This window comes from Salmo salar, chromosome 29 (assembly GCF_965601325.2).
Source record: "Salmo salar chromosome 29, fSalSal1, whole genome shotgun sequence".
In the NCBI taxonomy this organism is placed as follows: domain Eukaryota; kingdom Metazoa; phylum Chordata; class Actinopteri; order Salmoniformes; family Salmonidae; genus Salmo; species Salmo salar.
In genome coordinates, this window is record NC_138319.1 from 32,370,071 (window position 1) to 32,389,790 (window position 19,720).

The 19,720-nt window shown below is 42.9% G+C and overlaps 2 protein-coding genes and 1 non-coding gene across 7 annotated transcripts in view; 1 reads left to right on the forward strand and 2 right to left on the reverse strand.

The window, feature by feature from the left end:
• Positions 1–8,795: 8,795 nt before the first annotated feature.
• On the reverse strand, positions 8,796–14,209 carry cmbl (carboxymethylenebutenolidase homolog (Pseudomonas)). 4 transcript variants are annotated; one of them, XM_045710990.2, is made up of 6 exons: positions 14,131–14,209; positions 13,120–13,334; positions 11,512–11,619; positions 11,033–11,175; positions 10,151–10,242; positions 8,796–9,890 (listed from the first exon to the last, which is right to left on the reverse strand). In XM_045710990.2, exons 2-6 carry the CDS (start codon positions 13,332–13,334, stop codon positions 9,708–9,710), a joined length of 741 nt encoding a protein of 246 aa, XP_045566946.1. In that variant the 5' UTR covers positions 14,131–14,209; the 3' UTR covers positions 8,796–9,707. The 4 variants fall into 4 exon arrangements, with proteins under 4 accessions (XP_045566946.1, XP_045566943.1, XP_045566944.1 ...); XM_045710987.2 differs by lacking the exon at positions 14,131–14,209 and adding an exon at positions 13,835–13,997; XM_045710988.2 differs by lacking the exon at positions 14,131–14,209 and adding an exon at positions 13,845–13,983.
• trnat-agu (transfer RNA threonine (anticodon AGU)) lies at positions 14,141–14,214 on the reverse strand. The gene has a single exon. It is a non-coding gene; the product is annotated as a tRNA-Thr (tRNA).
• Positions 14,215–14,506: 292 nt separating this feature from the next.
• LOC106590587 (E3 ubiquitin-protein ligase MARCHF6) overlaps positions 14,507–19,720 on the forward strand; it is a 42,219-nt gene continuing 37,005 nt past the window's right edge. For both annotated transcript variants that reach the window (XM_045710984.2, XM_045710986.2), the window contains exons 1-9: positions 14,507–14,867; positions 15,451–15,550; positions 17,144–17,217; positions 17,579–17,722; positions 18,113–18,185; positions 18,409–18,586; positions 18,888–19,056; positions 19,377–19,438; positions 19,548–19,580. In XM_045710984.2, coding sequence (XP_045566940.1) covers positions 14,843–14,867; positions 15,451–15,550; positions 17,144–17,217; positions 17,579–17,722; positions 18,113–18,185; positions 18,409–18,586; positions 18,888–19,056; positions 19,377–19,438; positions 19,548–19,580 — 858 coding nt within the window. In that variant the 5' untranslated portion in view covers positions 14,507–14,842. The remainder of the gene's footprint in view (positions 14,868–15,450; positions 15,551–17,143; positions 17,218–17,578; positions 17,723–18,112; positions 18,186–18,408; positions 18,587–18,887; positions 19,057–19,376; positions 19,439–19,547; positions 19,581–19,720) is intronic.

The window sequence follows — 19,720 nt, forward strand, 5'->3', positions numbered from 1 at the left end:
ACTGTGGATCGTTGGGAGGTGACTGTGGATCGTTGGGAGGTGACTGTGGATCGTTGGGAGATGACTGTGGATCGTTGGGAGGTGACTGTGGATCGTTGGGAGGTGACTGTGGATCGTTGGGAGGTGACTGTGGATCGTTGGGAGGTGACTGTGGATCGTTGGGAGGTGACTGGATCGTTGGGGGGTGACTGTGGATCGTTGGGAGGTGACTGTGGATCGTTGGGGGGTGACTGTGGATCGTTGGGGGGTGACTGTGGATCGTTGGGGGGTGACTGTGGATCGTTGGGGGGTGACTGTGGATCGTTGGGGGGTGACTGTGGATCGTTGGGGGGTGACTGTGGATCGTTGGGGGGTGACTGTGGATCGTTGGGGGGTGACTGTGGATCGTTGGGGGGTGACTGTGGATCGTTGGGGGGTGACTGTGGATCGTTGGGGGGTGACTGGACGGAGGTTATTCATGGACAGGGACTCCCTCTTGTGGACAAATTTACTGTCATTCTGAAGATTCATATTTATTTCATGTGATTGATTTACATCTGTACCTCATTTTAAGGTCAACTGTGTTAGGTGAACTGAACCCTCATTATGTGATGTAACTATTCCTTAAACAAAAAGAAAAATCTAAAGGAACATGTAACGTCTGTCAAATCATAGTCTAGAAGCAGATGAGCTGGTTCTACTCTGGCCATTTTATGTTTTGTTGTGGAAAACCTAGTGGGTCAAAAGTAACGTGTCAGTCCTGTTACCCATAGATGGACAACCTAGAAATGTTTGAATAATTACAATGTTTTTGTGAAGGTTACTTTCAATTGCCCTTCCCTGTTGCACACAACAAACTTCCATTCCCTCTGTCACAAGAGGATGGATATAACCCAGTAAACAGTCAACCCTGTGACTTTATTTGCACTTAATAGATGGGTTAGCTGACAACGTGACCAAAACGATGTGCGTGCTTCCATGGGGCAGAAGTCAGCCTGTTGTTGTGTTTCTGGATGGCCATTGCTAGCAAAAATGAGGAGAAACTTCCATGTGAGTAATCGTAAGTGGCTTGTTTAAGCTCGATTCATCTTGTTCATGATACCATGTCTTGTTTTGATGGATTTCATGCCAATGCAAATATGGCTAAAATTCGCTAGCTTGCAAACCAACAACGAAGAATGTATTTGAGAGGCAAGTGCTCATAGTGCAAATATATTTACGTTTTCAGTAAACATTCTAAGCCAACCCTGTCTGTTTCGCCCAATAGTTTCCCAAGCCTTGGTTTTGTTGCTAAACAACCAATAACTCTTAATGAAAACATGTTTAAGTTGAACATGTGCTCTTTATCACAATGTTAAAGTAAGGTAAAAATCAACCGTGTTTTAATTATTATTTTTATTTTTTTACAAAGTTACGCTACTCAAAAGGCACCCAATTGGTTGAATGAATGACCCATGTATGAATGGGGACTGTCCACACAAGGATGTGCATTTACAAATCCAAAGCAGGACAAATAGGAAGTATAAAAGAAAGTCTGGTATTTTTAGAATGCAGTTTATTGGCTAAAAAGATCGGGGTTCTTTAACACCAGAACTGCTCACATCAAAAAGCTGAGTTCATTATAGCATGGTGGGGCGGCAGGTAGCCTAGTGGTTAGAGCGTTGGGCCAGTAACCAAAATTTTGCTGGATCGAATCCCCGTGCTGACGAGGTAAAAATCTGTCGTTCGGACCCTGAACAAGGAAATTAACCCACTGTTCCCCGGTAGGCCGTCATTGTAAATATGCATTTGTTCTTAACTGACTTGCCTAGTTAAATAAAATAAATAAAAATGATGCTGCCCTCAAATAGGGAAGAGCAGGAACCCACTGAAGGTGCTGTGACATCTTGACCCACGTCTTGGTGGAGACTCATGTAGACCACCTAGAGACAAACCATTAGATATGTACGCATCAACTTCGCCAGCATTGTTACCTATTATACATAACATACAGGTCATTTTGGTAAAGTTATACACCAATCCATTGTGGACTGGCAGTGAATCTGAAGTAGTAGACTCCTCCCACTGGTGCTGTGAAGATACCTGCATCAGAGGAGAAGCAGGAAGAAATCAGCACTGTCTGTCACTCATAGACACTGGACTGTATGTTAGATGGACTGTAGATGGATTCAGTGTGTGTTGACTAGTAACATTAGTTGGGTTGTGACGATTCTGCTGGACTGGCAGTGTGATTAGTGTATTGATGGGTCCTGAGTCAGTCAAACCAACCGAGAAGGCCACCTTTGGTATGTCTGTTAACACAGAAAAACACAAGACAACATATTAATGCAGTGCATTTAGAAAGTTACATTAGCAGTGTTCATAAAACCAATTTACTAGTTCACCACTGGGCAAAAACTGGTAGAATCAACATTGTTTCCACATTAATTTCAACCCCCAAAATCCATGTGATGACGTTGAATCAACATGGAAAACGGATTGAATTTGAAAAAAGTAATCATGTTGAAGTCCCGTTTAGTTGAAAACTAGACGTTGAACTGTCGTCTGTGCCCAGTTGGTCATGTCTGTGTTACCTGCAGTCTCTCTCTTCAGAACCTCCACCTCCTTCTCACTGGCACTCAATCTGGCCTCCAACACAGTATTACATAAAGCTATAGATTCAACTGAACCTTAACCTTAGGATAATGTTTCTTGGAGACATTACCTGTCTCCCCTGTGTAACCAGCTGTCACTCTACCATCCAGGGCTGAAATCACAGGAAGAGATTCACAGCCGTAACAACCACGTACAAAACTCAAATATGGGTTCGAACAGAATGAACACATTATCTATCTGATTACTTTATTACCTGTGTAAACTATCTGATTGGTTTATTTTGGTTTGGTTTATTAGCTGTTAACTCTCTCCAGCTCCTCCACCTTGTTTCTATGGAGCTGCAGCAACCTTCATTGTGAAATGATAACTCTTCAGAAAGGATGTCATTTTTATAAGGCTGAGTCTCAGTGAAAGTTCTGGAATAATGCCAAGGACATTATTTTGCACCATACTCCCCTTATGCCTCCAGCTAGCAGACAGTGCAGGAGTTACCCCTGGTTACAACTGATTGGATAAGACCTAGCAGTGTGCTGTCCGCTCAACCTTTATCAGGAAGCAGCTGTTATAGTTACTGTTGTTTAATGCTAGCATCTGAATGTAAATAGGAAGTTAATGACCGACAGACATTAAGCCTTTTGTAATGCCTTAATTAAGGTTGTGAGAAGTAGATTTGCACACCGAGGAAGCCCTAACTTCCTGACTCTTCATTTTAGCTCAACACAGAACAACTAGAGGGTGATCACACAGTAAATACTGTTCTCTCTTTCTAGCTCCTTCACCTCACTCTCACTGGCTGTGTTTTAAAATCTAGAATATAGCTAAGAATAAATTGTTCTGGTGTTAACATAACATGTGTTCTGTCTCCACCTTGTTCTTCTGACGCTGCAGTTCAGTGACAGTCAGCTCCACTCCCTGTTCCACCACCATGTCTCTCAGCTCCGTCCAGATATCATCAGGTGTGGTGGTGGTCTCCTCCACTGTGACCCTGTTGAGTGATGACATTCTCTCTGACCCCTCCGCTCTCTCCCTGAGCCCATGCCCCAGAAAGACAGAGCAGCAACACCGGCAGAGTTTCAGCACCCCTCATTCTGAAATGGAACCTCTTCAGAAATGATGTAGTCGATGAGGCTCAGTCCCTTCTCTACAGTATATACTGTACACTCAGAACGTAGTGAGCTTGAAATCTTGGTGACCAAGAGTCTTCTGTTCTTTCGACTGATTGAAATTTTAAAACGTGTTTATTTTTTATAAAAACAATATGTTGACTACTGAGCTTGTCTGATGCTTTAAGCACACTGTGATGTAAATAATTAAGACACAGATGACTCGAGGGAGGCAGAGATCAAGATGGCCTAACCAGAAGAAAATAAACTCTTCCGGAATCACCACCTTCTGATGGCCTTTGGAGATTCTGCCATTAAGCTCCCGAAGTTGCCAGTAACAGGCTCCACCCGGAGTTGGCAACCTTTTCCGTTTGGAATGCCAATTTAAATGACCAGTTCTATCAATCTGCATGCCAGTTGTGATTTTTATATGCACATTTTCGTGGAACAGTTTCATGTATTTTATAATAAAATCTACGTATCTCAAAATGATATCTAAACCAAAATGAAAATTGGGCAAAATCTAAAATTAACTTCCATTGCCAACTACTCTATGTAAAAAAAAAATATAAAAAAAATGCCTACATAAAGCCAACAAATAAAAACATTGCAGCCTGCAGGTAGAAAATATCCTGATTTAAAAATAAATCACGTTGTCTATGCATGGCTTGTCTGCAAGGAACTTAAAACATAGTGCAACCTTCAGGCTGAACGATGTTGATACAATCAAACCTGCATGTTTCCTGCACCAGTGAGTCCCGGACAGACACAGCTGTAGGCTATTTGTGCAAGGGATAAGAAGTAATCAGGTGGGCCTATTTTATGACCTACCGTTCAAGTCGGAAGTTTACATACACCTTAGCCAAATACATTTAAACTCAGTTTTTCACAATTCCTGACATGTTATCCTAGTAACAATTCCCTGTTTTAGGATCACCACTTTATTTGAAGAATGTGAAATGTCCGAATAATAGCAGAGAGAATGATTTATTTCAGCTTTTATTTCTTTCATCACATTCCCAGTGGGTCAGAAGTTTGCATGCACTCCAATTAGTATTTGGTAGCATTGCCCTTAAATTGTTTAACTTGGGTCAAATGTTTCGGGTAGCCTTCCACAAGCTTCCCACAATAAGTTAGGTGCATTTTGGCCCATTCCTCCTGACAGCTGGTGTAACTGAGTCAGGTTCGTATGCCTCCAGGCTCGCACACGCTCTCTTGAGATGTTGCTTCAATATATCCACATAATTTTCCTCCCTCATGATGCCATCTATTTTGTGAAGTGCACCAGTCCCTCCTGCAGCAAAGCAGGAGCGGTATGACAGCTGCGTGGTCCCATGGTGTTTATACTTGCGTACTATTGTTTGTACAGATGAACGTGGTACCTTCAGGCGTTTGGAAATTGCTCCCAAGGATGAACCAGACTTGTGGAGGTCTACAATTCTTTTTCTGAGGTCTTGGCTGATTTCTTTTGATTTTCCCATGATGTCATGCAGAGGCACTGAGTTTAGGCCTTGAAGTACATCCACAGGTATACCTCCAATTGACGTCAATTAGCTTATCAGAAGCTTCTAAAGCCATGACATAATTTTCTGGAATTTTCAAGCTGTTTAAAGGCACAGTCGACTTAGTGTATGTAAACTTCTGACCCATTGGAATTGTGATAGTGAAATAATCTGTATAAACAATTTTTGGAAAAATGATTTGTGTCATGCACAAAGTAGATGTCCTAACCGACTTGCCAAAACTATCGTTTGTTAAAAATAAATTTGTGGTGGTTGAAAAGCGAGTTTTAATGACTCCAACCTAAGTGTATGTCAACTTCTGACTTCAACTGTAGATTAGAGCATGACATTTTTCCCCTTTCATGCTAAGTGATTATCAAAAGGGAGAGAGCTGGAAAGATTTTTAAAATAGGCTACATTGAGGAACTATTTTCATTCTCAATAGATGTAAAAATAGACTTTGTTTACTTGCTGTTTGAGGTGAAGAAAAAAATACTTTGAGAAGCTCCACAGCTCATTAGTGGCGAGTTAAGACAATCAGAAATACTATCAGATCCCCAAATGGGCACATTTATAAGTCTACATTTGCACACTGGCCAAGTAGCCTTGGCCTACTTCTATGCATAATCAGGTGCGCGTTCTTACTCAACATTGACAGGAGCACTCCAAACAAAGCACAATTAATAAATTGACAACTCGTACATGGAAGGAAAAAACTAAAACGTGTTTCTCACAACTATAGACTAGGTTGTGTGCTCTGCAAACAACTTGTCCACTCTGACAATGAGAACTGTAAAATACTAATAATAATGTATTGAATGCATTAACAGAAATGACGTCATCCAAACAAACATTGTAGATTACAGCGGCAGTCAGTGTTGTTTAAGATGAAGACACATTGAACTAGGTGAATGACATATGAATGAGAGTCATCCAATATGCTGTAATATAAATAAGGCCATGCTCATGAAAAAATAATTAACAGCGATAGGTTTGGGCAACTACATGATACACTAACTTTCCCTTGTACCCATCATGAGGTTTCTACAACCTAGCCTACGAATGAAAATGTACAACGTAGGTGCACACAGGTCGGCAGACAGTGACACATGGACAGTGACATTCAATACCGCCTTACACACTATTGACTGAATCTAGCTGATATAGGGTGACATCATTAGTCCAACAGTTGCAAACTAGAGTTTCTATTGGACAAATTCAGGTACATTTATCCCTGTTTTTTTTCCCCGTTTGCTTCCGCTTAAAAAAAAAAATTCAACAGAATGGGTGGAAGGAATACACCCCTGATCACGTGGAAACACAGTTCACTTTCATATCATCCACGTTGTATTCCTTCTATGCGCTCTCCTACTCTCACCTTGTCCCTTCGCTTGTGGACTTCAATGCACAACACATCAGCTGTTTGTGACCAGGGGAAGTTGTGGAGAAGTACAGACCAGGGTTGGGTTAAAAAAAAATGTCTGAAACTTTGAACATCCCATGGAGCACCATTAAATCCATTATAAAAAAATTTAAGAATATGGCACCACAACAAACCTGCCAAGAGAGGGATGCCCACCAAAACTCACGGACCAGGAAAGTGGGGCATTAATCAGAAAGGTAACAAAGAAACCAAAGATAACCCTGAAGGAGCTGCAAAGCTCCACAGTGGAGATTTGAGTATCTGTCCATAGGACCACTTTAAGCTGCACACTCCACAGAGCTGGGCCAGAAAAAAATCCATTGCTTAAAGAAAAAAATAAGCAAACACGTATGGTGTTCGCCAAAAGGCATGTGGGAGATTCCACAAACATATGGAAGAAGGTACTCTGGTCAGATAAGACTAAAATTGAGCTTTTTGGCCATCAAGGATAATTCTATGTCTGGCGCAAACCCAACACCTCTCATCACCCCGAGAACACCATCCCAACACCAACACCGCCATCCCCCAGCATCATGCTGTGGGGATATTTTTCATTGGCAGGGACTGTGAAACTGGTCAGAATTGAAGGAATGATGGATGGCGCTAAATACAGAGAAATTCTTGGGGGAAACCGGTTTCAGTCTTCCAGAGATTTGAGACTGGGACGGAGGTTCACCTTCCATCAGGACAATGACCCTAAGCATACTGCTAAAGCAACAATCGAGTGGTTTAAGGGGAAACATTTAAATGTCTTGGAATGGCCTAGTCAAAGCCCAGACCTCAATCCAATTGAGAATCTGTGGTATGACTTTTAAATATTTCTGCACACCAGCGGAACCCATCCAACTTGAAGGAGCTGGAGCAGTTTTGCCAAGAAGAATGGGCAGAAATCCCAGTGGCTAGATGTGCCAAGCTTATAGAGACATTCCCCAAGAGTCTTGCAGCTGTAATTGCTGCAAAAGGTCGCTCACAAAGTATTGACTTTGGGGGGGATGAATAGTTACGCACGCTCAAGTTGAATGTTTTTTATTCTTTCTTGTTTGTTTCTCAATAAAATATATTTTGCATCTTCAAAGTGGTAGGCATGTTGTGTAAATCAAATGATACAACCCCCACCCAAAAAAATATTTTCATTCCAGGTTGTAAGGCTGAATACTTTCTCAAGCCACTGTAGCATCCCTCTGTTTGAGAAGGGTGTTTCAGTTGACTAATCTAACGAGCTGCATTTGCTAGCTAAGTAAGTGAAACTCAAAGTTTTAAAAAAAGACACTATTTCTCTCTTGCTTCTCCTTCATTTTGGAAGAAATGTATTTGGTTAAAACTGTTCAACTATTTTCTCTCCTTCAACTACTCACCACATTTTATACACTGCAGTGCTAGCTAGCTGTAGCTTATACATGTCAGTTCATGCTGCAAGAGCTCTGATAGACTGGAGGATGTCCTCCGGATGTTGTCATAATGACTGTGTAAGTCTATGGAAGGGGGTGAGAACCATGAACCTCCTAGGTTTTGTATTGAAGTCAATGTACCCAGAGGAGGACAGAAGCTGGCTGTCCTCTGGCTACACCATGGTGCTACCCTACAGAGTGCTGTAGAGGCTACTGTAGACCTTTGCAAAATAGTGTTTTAATCAATTGTTTGGTGATGTGATTATATTTAGTATAGTTTTATCTAAAAATAACTTTGTTTTACAATTTTAATTGTTCTGAAATTCACTGAGCAGGGTGGTCCTCCCCTTCTTCCTCTGAGGAGCCTCCACTGGTAGATTAGAAATGATGGGAATTAATGGTAAATGTACTACTGGTGTGCCATCAATCAAGACGTGCCATAAATGTAGTATTTGTTTTGCAACTGCCCTACTAAAATATTATCGGTCGACCACCAGCCTTCCGACCAAACAGTCGTCCAGTCCACTAAACGGGGTCAGCCCTAATTAGATGGAAATTTAACATGTTTCTGACAGAAAAAAATAGAAAAAACATCAAGTGCCAAAGACTGTCTGATGTTCTCTCAGACCGTGGGAAAAGTAAACCTGTGCATTAGTTGAAGATCTCTCCCTTCCTGCTCAGCCTGTGTTATTGTTTGTGGTCAGCCAAAGTAAACACCTCTACAACAGCTGTGGCTGGAGAGCAGATTGAGCCAGTCTGAATACAGGATAAGATGTGCACATGAGATTACAATGATACATTAACATGAATCATAATATCTTTATTGATATCATTGGGTATTACATGATATTATACACAAACATCAAATCAGAAATAAAATATACTTGCATTTATATGACATTTACACTTTGCAGTTAAAAGTAATGCCTGGTTTGATAATGTATACGAAATGTACAGATAATGTATACAATGAAGAGGTAATGTGTACAATGCATACAAAATGAACAGATTATGTATGCAAAACGTACAGATTGTATACAATGAAGAGATCATGTATACAAGGAAGAGATCATGTATACAAGGAAGAGATCATGTATACAATGAAGAGATCATGTATACAATGAAGAGATCATGTATACAAGGAAGAGATCGTGTATACAAGGAAGAGATCGTGTATACAAGGAAGAGATCATGTATACAAGGAAGAGATCTTGTATACAATGAAGAGATCATGTATACAAGGAAGAGATCATGTATACAAGGAAGAGATCATGTATACAAGGAAGAGATCATGTATACAAGGAAGAGATCATGTATACAATGAAGAGATCATGTATACAAGGAAGAGATCATGTATACAATGAAGAGATCATGTATACAAGGAAGAGATCATGTATACAATGAAGAGATCATGTATACAATCTACTGCAAGAAAAAGGTACAAAACTAAAGTCTACTACAAATATGGCAACTGCAGATTCCACATTAAAACACAGCTTGAATTTGATCATGATAAATACAATGGGCATGATAATCACCAGATAGGCTGCTATTCAGAAAGGACATACGTGGAAATTACCTCAGAGCTGATGATCAATTACATTAGCTATTTATTTTTAATAAGCTTAGTGGTGTAGAGAAATTGGATTTGTGTTTTTATCCTTTCTGTTCACTCTACCATGGACGGCAGATGATAGACAACTGCACTGTAGATATTCTACATGTATTTCTGTAACCAGTTGAGCATGTCTGTCCTGGCCTCCTGGATGCAGGGCTGGTCTGTGGTGTTGATGTCCTCTCTCTTCCGGTGAACAAAGCCATGAGTCTGACCTGGGAAGACCTTCACATGGTAGTCTACACCTGTACACTTTTCCTGCAGGTTCTTCTCCAGGACACTCACCTGGAAGGAAACAACAGGGAATTAATGAACTGGTGATAGGATGGTTGAAACACAACTCAAAGCATTTGATTGGATGACACTAAATTGTGGTATAAGGCCAGTAACCGACAGAGATGCTGATGGTGAAGGTTCATTTCACTCAAGAGATCACTCTGGCTTGCAATAGATGGTGCTCAATATAGTTTTCAATATATGTATGATCTACATTGACTTTTTTCTTTTTAAAATGTAGTACTGTGTAGTATTTAATAATACCAGACCTGGTCCAGTGGGATGACGTCATCCTTCTCTCCGAAGATAAACAGTGTCGGGCTCTTCAGTTCATACCTGTCCTCCCTCTCCCTGATGATTCCTGCAGACACGCAGTCACATCCAAACAGCATAGCATTAGCATTACTAGCCTGCTAGGCAAGCGCAATGGTTGCGTTCCAGACCGACTACATTGCAGCTGTTGCACTGCATCAACCAATGGTTGTGTTCCAGACCGACTACATTGCAGCTGTTGCACTGCATCAACCAATGGTTGTGTTCCAGACCGACTACATTGCAGCTGTTGCACTGCATCAACCAATGGTTGTGTTCCAGACCAACTACATTGCAGCTGTTGCACTGCATCAACCAATGGTTGTGTTTGATATTATCGACTGTGCAGTCGGGAATCAGGCTGCTAAATCATTTATTTAAATTTTTTACATTTTTGTCATTTAGCAGATACTCTTATCCAGAGTGACTTACAGTAGTGAGTGCATATATTTTTAGACCTTTTTTGTACTGCGGTACAAGCGCCAAGCTCTACCAACTGAGCTACACAGGACCACATCATATGATGTGGTTAGCTAGACCTTACGAGATCTACCAACTGAGCTACACGGGACCACATCATATGATGTGGTTAGCTAGACCTTACGAGATCTACCAACTGAGCTACACGGGACCACATCATATGATGTGGTTAGCTAGACCTTACGAGATCTACCAACTGAGCTACACGGGACCACATCATATGATGTGGTTAGCTAGACCTTACGAGATCTGGCAGGCGTATGCAATGTAATCAGCCTAGATTGCGACTGTTGGTAGACACTCTACCTCATGGTTATTACTGTATTCTGATTGGACAGGCCTCTGAACCCTACCCTTACCATAGACAGATACCCCTGCCCTGACCTCAGGGTACTGCAGAGCCAGGTAGTGGGTGGCCACCCCCCCCCAGCAGAAGCCCACTGCCCCAATACGCTGGGCCCCACACTGGCTCTTCAGAAACCTCAGGACTGCGTCCACCTCCCTGGACGGACGGACGGACGGACGGACGGACGGACGGACGGACAGACAGACAGACAGACAGCAGGGGGAGAGGGGAGGAAGAGGTTGGGTTACTGGGGGAGCACAGGGCACACACATTTTACTTGTAAGTTAACAGAGGGATAAAGTTATTTTCGAATAAAGTTATATTCTATTGACAGAATATAAGACTAACAAGTCTGGCTTCGTGATGGCACCCTCTGCTGGCCAACAGTGGATGTGTGCTGATAGAGATTAATACTGTATACAGATGTGAGATTATGGAGTGAAGTCTGGCTTTCTGCGACAACTCTCTGGCCAATGGGAATGTTTGCATTACTTGTTGATATTGGTGGGCTTCTTGTCCTCCAACCACTGCTGAAAGGTAGACCAATCATGTGATGGACTCCATGGCTCCTTTCCAATGTAGAAGTCAGGGCACACTGCACTGGGGGGAGATAGACAGCCAGCATGACAATACTGGTAATATACCTGGCATTTACTGGTGAATTACAGTACATGGTAAGTAACAACATTGTTAACTTCTTGGTGACAGGGGGCAGTATTCGGAAATTCAGATGAATAACGTGCCCAAATTAAACTGCCTGCTACTCGGGCCCAGAAGGTAGGATATGCATTAGTAGATTTGGATAGAAAACACTCTGAAATTTCTAACTGTTTGAATGATGTCTGTGAGTATAACAGAACTAATATGGCACGCAAAAACCTGAGAAAAAATCCAACCAGGAAGTGGTTTGTAGTCCTTCAATTGATTGCCTTTCCAAACTACAGTATCTGTGTGGTCATTTTGCACTTCCTAAGGCTTCCACTAAATGTCAACAGTCTTTAGAACCTTGTTTCATGCTTCTACTGTTACTGGGGAGAGAATAAGAGCTGTCTCAAGCCTGGGACCAGTGAGTTGTTTACTGCGCAGGCACACCGTTCCTTCTTTTTCCTCTGTAATGAATACGCTATTGTCCGGTTGGAATATTATCGAAGATTTATGTTAAAAAGACCCTAAGGATTGATTGTAAACATCGTTTGACATGTTTCTACGAACGGTAATGGAACTATTTGACTTTTTGTCTCGGGTTTTGCGCTCGTGCATTATGCCTTTGGATTAGTGATTTCAAAGCGCGAACAAAGACGGAGGTATTTGGACATAAATATGGATTTTATCGAACAAAACGAACATCTCTTGTGGGAGTCCTGGGAGTGCATTCCGACGAAGATCAGCAAAGGTAAGTGAAGATTTATAATACTATTTCTGAGTTTTGTTGACTCCAGAACTTGGCGGGTAACTGTATAGCTTGCTTTGATGGCTGAGCTCTGTACTCAGAATATTGAACAATGTGCTTCGCCGTAAAGCTATTTTAAAATCTGACGCAGCGGTTGCATTAAGGAGAAGTGTATCTATAATTCTTTTAATAACTGTTGTAAATTTTCTCAATGTTTATGATGAGTATTTTTGTAAATTGATGTGCTCATTCACCGGGAGTTTTGGAGACAATACATTTTCTGAACATCACGCGCCAATGTAAAATGGGGTTTATGGATATAAATATGAACTTTATCGAACAAAACATACATGTATTGTGTAACATTGAGTCCTGGGAGTGTCATCTGATGAAGATCATCAAAGGTTAGTGATTCATTTTTGCTGTATTTCTGGTTTTTGTGACGCCTCTCCTTGCTTGGAAAATGGCTGTGGTTTTTCTTGTTTAGGCGCTGTCCTTACATAATCTAATGTTATGCTTTCGCCGTAAAGCCTTTTTGAAATCGGACAATGTGGTTGGATTAACGAGAAGTGTATCTTTAAAATGGGGTATAATAGTTGTATGTTTGTTTTGAATTTGCCGCCCTGCTATTTCACTGGCTGTTGTCTGGCGGGTGGGACGCTAGCATCCCACATACCCCAGAGAGGTTTTAAGTATGCATTGTTACATACATGTATCCATTGGAGGCCAGCATGTCAGCCATGTATCTGGTGTTGGGTAGCTGCCAGCCATAGATGTCCTGAATGATGATGATGGCCTTGTCTGAATCAGAGGGAGGCTTGACCAGGTAGGCCTTGATGTGTTCTATCTGGACCTCCTGGCCAACACCGCCGTACTCCATCATGTATCCCATGTCACATGGACAAGGCTTCGCCTCATTGGCCATCTGGAAAGAGATAACATTGAGAATCACACACATAACCATACAAACATGTATAGAGACAGCATACTGCTACACTGAAACACATGGATTTTTATTAATCGATACAGCGATACGGAATCCTTGGACATAAGTCGGTAATTAAAATGTTCCTACTCATTACTAAGTGCGTCATGCTGACTCTGCACTAGATGGCAACGTTATAGCCTACAAGCCTTAGTTATTTCCACATACAATGGAGAGCCCATAAAATCGTCAGACTCCAGTCACCCAAGTCATAGACTGTTTTCTCTGCTACCCCACGGCAAGCGGTCTCGGAGCGCCAAGTCTAGGTCCAAAAGGCTCCTTAACAGCTTCCACCCCCAAGCCATAAGACTCCTGAACAATTAATCAAATGGCCACCGGACTATTTACATTGACCCCCCCATTTGTTTTGTACACTGCTGCTACTCGCTGTTTATCATCTATGCAGAGTCACTTCACCCCTACCTACATGTACAAATTACCTCAACTAACCTGTACCCCCGCACACTGACTCTAAAAAATAGTGTATTTGCCCCCTTCCCGTTAGAGTTTAGTTTTCTTCCGCGGTGGAAAAGTGAAAAGAATTATGTGAATGGCTGACTGCAAGGAACGCCCTCTTCGACAGCGTGAGCGCCGTTCCCAGTCCGAAGTCCAAACCCACCAAAATGTATCATTTTATAATCTGCAACGTGAGTGTAGAAAATGTAAACGTGTAATAATCATTCAATTCGCCTTAGTCGAGTTTTAACTGGGATAATTTCGAACTGTACAAACCTACCGTCTCAAAAAGGCACTGCTGAGATTCGAACTCAGGATCTCCTGTTTACTAGACAGGCGCTTTAACCAACTAAGCCACAGCGCCGCTGATGCCGTGTGCGTTAAAGATATTAACAATACTTGACCTTGCTTTGGTAATGTGAGCATTTGTTGTAAAGTTAGCTGTGTGCAGTTTCCAATTACATTCCCGAGATTCATTGTAAATACCATAACGGGGTAAAGCGGTGGATCAGACATCAATTTAAAGAAATGGGATTCAGTCACAGATATATCGGTGTGATGTAGTACCGGCTAAATACCACAGGATGTCACTATCTACACGTGCCAGAAACCACAAAATGGTACCATGTGACGCAGAATCCGGAAGCTGTGACCGCTGACGGAAAACGGCGCACACTGTCGCAAGGTGTCACTTGTGTCGGGTAAATGTCTTATTCGTCTCCTCCATCGTTTTGCATTTGCAAGGAAGAGGTCTGCTAGCGATCTCGGTTTGACAATCGCTACCGGTCCAAAATACATGGTCCGAGCGTGTCACGAAACAGGAGGGATTCTGGTGTTCAAAGTGGACACCATTTTAGGATAGTCAATGTATCTGACTTCAAGGATAGTCTGATCCAAATCGGCTAAAAACGGTGAAATTCACGTTGTGGATGGGTGTGCGATAGCAAACTAACGTTACTGTATAACTCCAAAAGAGGGGCAGAGCCTCATCTATGAATATGGACATTGCAGACGAAGGTAAATGTCATTTTACAACGTTGGCTAGCTAAGTTAGCTTAGTTGAACTAGCTAGTTACTCTGTACGCAGTCTCCAAGGCAAAGGTGGACTCTAACTAACGTTACCTTTCCAACGTCAGTTTGTAGCACATTTTTCGTCCACTGACACCCAAACAGTGACACCAGGTAGGGCCTGGCTCGAAGCAATCGATCATCAACGGGCTAGTAGCTAGCTAGCTAGACCGGTGTTAGTTATATAATCTAGCACATTTCCCCAGTACAGATATTGATGCGGCTGCTAGCACTGGCATGTTTGTTAGTTAGTTAGTTAAGCTAACGTAATGTAGCAAGGTAATCAATGAAACGTCGCTAACTCCATAGCTAGCTAGCTATTTATTAACTGATGTCTGCTCTCATGGCTGATGTTGCCATCTATCTTGTCAGTGTAAGGCTAACTACAATATTGTTTGATTAAGCACTGGAACAATTCATTAGGTAGCTTCAAATCGATTGCTACTACAGAAGGTTGTTCTTCCTACGTGTAGGCGGTGTGTCGTTTTGTCTGTCTCTCTGAACCAATGGAAAAAACATATTCTCTGTGTAGGGGACATATGTCGCGTGTGTCGTTCAGAGGGGACCCCAGACAAACCCTTGTACCACCCCTGTGTCTGCACTGGCAGCATCAAGTTCATCCACCAGGAATGGTGAGTGTCTCTCTCTGTCTCTCTCTCTCTGTCTCTCTCTCTGTCTCTCTCTCTCTCTCTGTCTCTCTCTCTCTCTGTCTCTCTCTCTCTGTCTCTCTCTCTGTCTCTCTCTCTGTCTCTCTCTCTGTCTCTCTCTCTGTCTGTCTGAATCACTGTCAACTCCTGTCCTGATGAATGATTGACACAGCTTGGGAACATGCGGTCATCAGGAACAATTACAAAGATTGTCATTGAATTGCGACCTCAAGATTGTTTTACACTTTAGTGCACTTATTATCAGAAGTCAACTGTATACTGTTTTTATATATATTTTTTACCTTTACTGTATTATATAGTGTACTAGTATTTCTAGTGGAACTATAGCCTAGCCCCCCACACCAGCTCCCAGTACCAGCCATAGAGAAACCTCCTCACTCCTCTGATATAATGGCCATAGGAGAATCTCATTTGAGTCAGTAGGAGGAAGTAATGTTGATATAAAGACACAGGATAGGGCCTCGCTATTTCCTCAGACTGTCCTGAGGCCATTATGTTGACGTGTGTCCCAAGTGATCATCCCACTTATGTCGCTGCTATCGCAGCTGCTTTCTCTGCCATGTGGATCTAACAAAGGAAAAACAATTAGCCAGGTGTGCCAAAATAACGCAAAGGATAAAAGACAGAGAAAGTTTCTGATCTGCCGTTTACTGTGCTAGCACTAGTGATGAGAAGCAGTCGGAACACTATTGAACTACTCTGTGGTTTACTGCTATGCTTTACTACTGCAGAAACATGATAAAAGCCTTCAGGTTAATACGGGTGTGGTTACACATTTGTGGTCTGCTGATCCGGGTACAGAAGTGCATTGGAGTGCTGTGTCATCATTCCATTTCTGGGACCATCTGCTCTGGCATAATGTCAGGGATCTCCAGCGGGCCCTGTTGGTTCACACACGATTCATTCAGATGTACAGGAAGATAACCATGTAACCTCGGCCTAGTTAGTTACGTGGAACTTGGGGCTCCCGAGTGACGCAGCGGTCTAAGGCACTGCATCTTAGTGTTAGGGGCGTCACTACAGATCCTGGTTCGATTCCAGGCTGTATCATAACTGGCCGTGATTGGGAGTCCCATAGGACGGCGCACAATTGGCCAAGCGTCGTCCAGGTTTGGGTTTGGCCGGGGTAGGCCGTCATTGTAAATAAGAACTTGTTCTTAACTGACTTGCCTTGTTAAATAATAAAACAATATGTAACTTGGGTTGTCTTGGTGTTATTAACATGTAATCCTAACTGGCAGTAATAACACTATCATGAGGATTCAAATCAGTGTTTTAGGATCCTCTGTGTGGACCAGTTCTCATTCACCAGGTGTGTGTGAGACAGTAATATCTCATTCTTAATATATTGCAAACTAGGACCACATAATCACCAATGCTAGACAGGTCAGGGCTGCAGTAGCAAGCGTTGTACTGCGTAGTAAAGAAAGCATTACGAAGTGTTAAACTTCTGAATGAGTGGACTGCTGTGTGGTATGAAAGAGTCGTTTAGGGTGTTCTCTCACTATCGTTAGTTCCTCACCTAACATTCACCGCTCCTACCTTTGTTGTTTACAGTTTGGTCCAGTGGCTGAAGCACAGCAGGAAGGAGTACTGTGAATTATGCAAGCACAGATTTGCTTTCACACCAAGTAAGTACCCGTCCCGTGGCATTGACCTGTCAGTCTCAAAAATGTTCGCTGTTGCAAGAGGTTGACTTCAGACTGGGATGCTCTGTCATTGAATACACTCTTAGAAAAAAAGGGTTCTACCTAGAACCCAAAAGGGTTCTACCTGGAACCCAAAAGGGTTCTTTAAACCAAAAAGAGTTCTACCTGGAACCCAAAAGGGTTCTTCAAACCCAAAAGGGTTCTACCTGGAACCCAAAAGGGTTCTTCAAACCCAAAAGGGTTCTACCTGGAACCCAAAAGAGTTCTTCAAAACGTCTGAACCTTTATTTTTGCTCTGTTATTCATAAATGATTGTCTCGTCCCTCTATCTGCTCTGCTCCAGTCTACTCCCCAGACATGCCCCCCCGGCTGCCCATCCAGGACATCTGCGCTGGCCTGCTGACCAGTGTGGGCACGGCCATACGATACTGGTTTCACTACACACTGGTGGCCTTCGCATGGCTGGGGGTGGTCCCCCTCACTGCATGTGAGTAGGCTGATATGTATGTGTATATATCACACACACACTAATGCGTCAACACTTTACTCTTAAGTACAGAATCACTCACATAAGAACCTGTACACTAGCGTTGTGTCCATGGTTTAATAGGATCAGAAGTGGGATTTTGGGATTTTCACAGTTTGGTTAATCCTACTGGTGTGTTGGTTTGTGTGTCCACTGTCTACGCTATAAGGCTATAAGGATAGGGAGGATTACAATACCAGCTTTAAGCATTCAATTACTGCCCCTGCCTAAACACATTTGTCCTCAGTCCTAACCAAGATCTTCCTTCATGAAGGCCTACCTCTTTCTTCAGCGTGTCCTCCCTTGGTGAGATGATGCTCATATCTCCTCTCCGTCTCTCTCTCTCTTCAGGTCGAATCTACAAGTGTCTGTTTACCGGCTCTGTGACCTCGCTCCTGACGCTGCCATTGGACATGCTCTCCACGTGAGTCATGACATCATATCCTCCTCCTTCGCCAATCAGACTCTACCTCCTCACCTCCTTCCTGTATCAGATCATGTCATTGTTTATTAAAGCTTACGTGTTGGCCGCTTGGCCTTGGTCAGAGCTTCTAGATGTCTTTATTACCAGTTTGCCGAGCACATGCAACCAGATGTGAGTGCTTTTTTGTAGATGTTTGACATTTTCACATCCGCTCTCCCTGTAGAGAGAACCTGCTGGCAGACTGTCTGCAGGGCTGTTTCGTGGTGACGTGTACACTGTGTGCGTTCATCAGTCTGGTGTGGCTCAGGGAGCAGATAGTCCACGGTGGTCCCCCCCTGTGGCTGGAGCACCACCAGCAGCAGCAGCCCCAGCCCAACGCAGCCGGACAACAGCCCAACGAGGTAACACACACACACACACACACACACACACACACACACACACACACACACACACACACACACACACACACACACACACACACACACACACACGTTCATCACTCACACACACGTTCATCACTCACACACACACACACACACGTTCATCACTCACACACACACGTTCATCACTCACACACACACACACACACGTTCATCACTCACACACACACGTTCATCACTCACACACACACACGTTCATCACTCACACACACACACACACACATATTTACAGCCCCTCCATCCACATTGCTCCCTGCAGGCTGCCGGTCAAGGAGCAGCTGATGAACCCCCTGCCAGACCCCCAGCTCACGAGGCAGAGCCAGAGCCCCCGGACGGCCCCCCAGAACAGGGGGAGGAGCCAGAACTAGACAACGAGGAAGAGGAGGGGGCGGCTGCCGAAGATGTGGATGCCAACAACGGGGCTCAAGGTAGGAGACTAGGACCAGCCCTCATCAGATGACTAACATATTGCAACAGCAATACTAAAAGTTATATAGTATGAGATCTGTCTCTCCCTCTTATTTCTCCTCTCTCACTCTTTCTCTCTCTACATCTCTCTATCACTTATTTCTCCTCTCACTATCTTTCTCTCTCTACATCTCTCTCTCTACCACTTATTTCTCCTCTCACTATCTTTCTCTCTCTACATCGCTTTCTCTACCACTTATTTCTCCTCTCACTGTCTTTCTCTCTACATCTCTATCATTTCTCTATCTCTCTCTCTCCCTCTCTCTTTCTCTGTCTGTAGATGATATGAACTGGAATGCTCTAGAATGGGACAGAGCAGCAGAGGAGCTCACATGGGAGAGGGTAAGACTGGTTTAGTTTCTCCAACACATCTGTCCTGAATCAAACACGTGACACCGCACTGTCCATGATTATATCATCACCTCTTAATGTCTCTCTCTTTACCTCTCAGATGCTTGGACTCGATGGCTCCTTGGTGTTCTTAGTACGTATTTATTTACACACCTAGTATGGAGTAGTATTAACACGCAGTATGGAGTAGTATTAACACGCAGTATGGAGTAGTATTAACACGCAGTATGGAGTAGTATTAACACGCAGAATGGAGTAGTATTAACACGCAGA